General features: G+C 66.3%; 1 protein-coding gene across 2 annotated transcripts in view; it reads left to right on the top strand.

Annotated features, from left to right (window-relative positions):
* Positions 1 to 1,973, top strand: part of LOC113203771 (proton channel OtopLc-like) — a 39,451-nt gene that overhangs the window by 1,024 nt on the left and 36,454 nt on the right. The window contains exon 1 of one of the 2 annotated variants that reach the window (XM_026418622.2): positions 27 to 617. The exons of the other annotated variant lie outside the window; for it this stretch is intronic. Coding sequence (XP_026274407.1) covers positions 263 to 617 — 355 coding nt within the window. The 5' untranslated portion in view covers positions 27 to 262. Of the gene's footprint in view, positions 1 to 26; positions 618 to 1,973 lie in introns of those variants that run through there. 2 annotated transcript variants of the gene reach the window in all.

The following is a 1,973-nucleotide window of genomic DNA, read 5'->3' as shown; positions in this document are numbered from 1 at the left end:
CGGCCCCGGCGCGCAGTTGCTGCCGCGCTGGCTTCGGAGCGCCACCCGGGAGCATGCGCCGAACAATCCGACGGCCCACGCCAAGGCCTACGCCCCGCACCGGGACGCGCGCGACCCCGACGACGACCCGCCGCCGTCGTACACGTGGAGCGAGAGTCGTCCGCGCCTCGGGCCCCGCCGCGCCTGGGGAGCACCCCTCGGGGTCCCCGTCCCCGCCGCCCCCGGGTGGCCGGCGCCGCTGCCCCCTGCCGCCCCCTGGACTATGAGCCCGCCCCAACGCAGGGCGTCGCAGGACTACGACCACGCCGGGGCCGCCGCGGGCGCTGTCCCCAGCCAGGACCCCGCCGTCGCCGCCGACGTACCGGTCCCGGAGACTAGCGTGGACGCGGAGCACCCCGGTCAGGACCCGGGCCAACAGGGGCCATCCCTCGACAGTGCACACGATGACACCCCTCCCGACGCCGCGCCGAGGAAGCGCCAGGGCGGCGTCGACCTCCCGGGGCCGCATGGACCGTCTGGATCTCCAGGAAGAGCCCCCGGCAGGACACCGGGCAGGGAGAACTGGAGGCTGAGGGATGACCCCACCATTGGACACGTCTGGCCCAGCGATTGGGGAAGTGAGTAGTCGTCTGTGGTGTTATGTGGTGTGTGTGTTTGTGTGTGTGTATTTAAATGTTCGTTTGTGCGCGCGCGCTGCCTACTTGAGCTTGCGCTGCATTGTAGGCTGTGTCCCATCTACACTCTGCCAAGTTAGTGTTTACGAGAGGTGAAACTCATTTGTTGGTCAACGTCGTTTTTGACCGAAGAAAGAAAATGACGGAGAGGCGTACGGCTCCTGCACTAAGCCGAAAGATACGGTGACACGAGTACGGTGATAAGCTTGACAATTTTCAGCCCCGTCTCCGTTTCTTTCTTTTTATTTTTTCACTATATGTTGAACCCGGTGGGCCACGGGGCTCTGCGACTGCGAGTGAAACAGCCTAACGGCCCCTCGATCTCCTCGCCCCGCACCCCGCTGCCCCTCCCCCTGCTCCTCTACGCACGCGTAGCGTACTCCCTGGCGTCGCGTCGCGGCGCCCTGCCCGCCCCCACGGTCCAAGGGATCCAGGCCGAGTCCCCCTGCTCCTGCTGCTGGTGTCCCCTAGGCCGGGGGAAGGGAGAGAGGGGGAGACCACCGAGCGTGTTGGCGCCGCTGACAAAAAGACTCGCGTTTTAATTACTCTGCGGACGCTCGCTCCGGCCCCTTCGACCACCCGACCCCTTCAGCGTCGCCACTCTCCCTGACCCTCCACGCCCCGCCCCGCCCCCGCCCTCCTCGTCCGCTCTTTCAGGAGCTCTCGGCTGTCGTCTGCCCCTTTGTGCGTTTGTATTATGGCTTGGCTTCATTCAGCGGGCTCAGGACGCGTGTCCCTCTCTGCTTGTCTGTGTGCGTGCGTGTGTTTGTATGGAGTGATACGGCTTGTTCGGCCGCCTGGTTAAACGCCGCCGGTCCCGCGGAGGGGAGGAGGGCATATGTCGCTCCCGTCCCCGCCACCACTGCCGCCGTGGCCCCCTGCGGATTGCGCCGCCGTCGGCCTTTCTGTGTCGACGCAGTGCCCCACAACACCGCCATTGTCGTCGGCGACATGCACAATGCGCGCGCATATGTGTGTATATAACGTCGGGAATCACTTTCCCCGCCGGACTTCCCCCCGGGCTCCCCCGCCGGCTGGCCCTGGCCCCTCCCATCCCGATGCGATGGTCCGACACCGCGAGCAAGAGCACACGCATCCTCCAACCCGCCCCGCCACTCGCGGTATTGTTGTATTAGTTCCGGCAAGATCTGCCGCGCATGTATGCATTACACACACGCGGTGGTGGGGCGGCGTGGGGCGGCCCACTCTGCCGGGGGCGGCTTCTTTTGCGCAACCTGCACTTTATTTGCCCCGTGAAGCGGCTCGGCGGGCTAGGCTGGACGGTGTAGCCCCCCCCCC

The sequence above is a fragment of the Frankliniella occidentalis genome, unplaced genomic scaffold, assembly GCF_000697945.3.
Source record: "Frankliniella occidentalis isolate FOCC.00 unplaced genomic scaffold, Focc_3.1 Scaffold184, whole genome shotgun sequence".
Lineage (NCBI taxonomy): Eukaryota > Metazoa > Arthropoda > Insecta > Thysanoptera > Thripidae > Frankliniella > Frankliniella occidentalis.
Note: the sequence above shows the minus strand (reverse complement) of the source record. Positions and strands in the feature narration are given on the sequence as shown.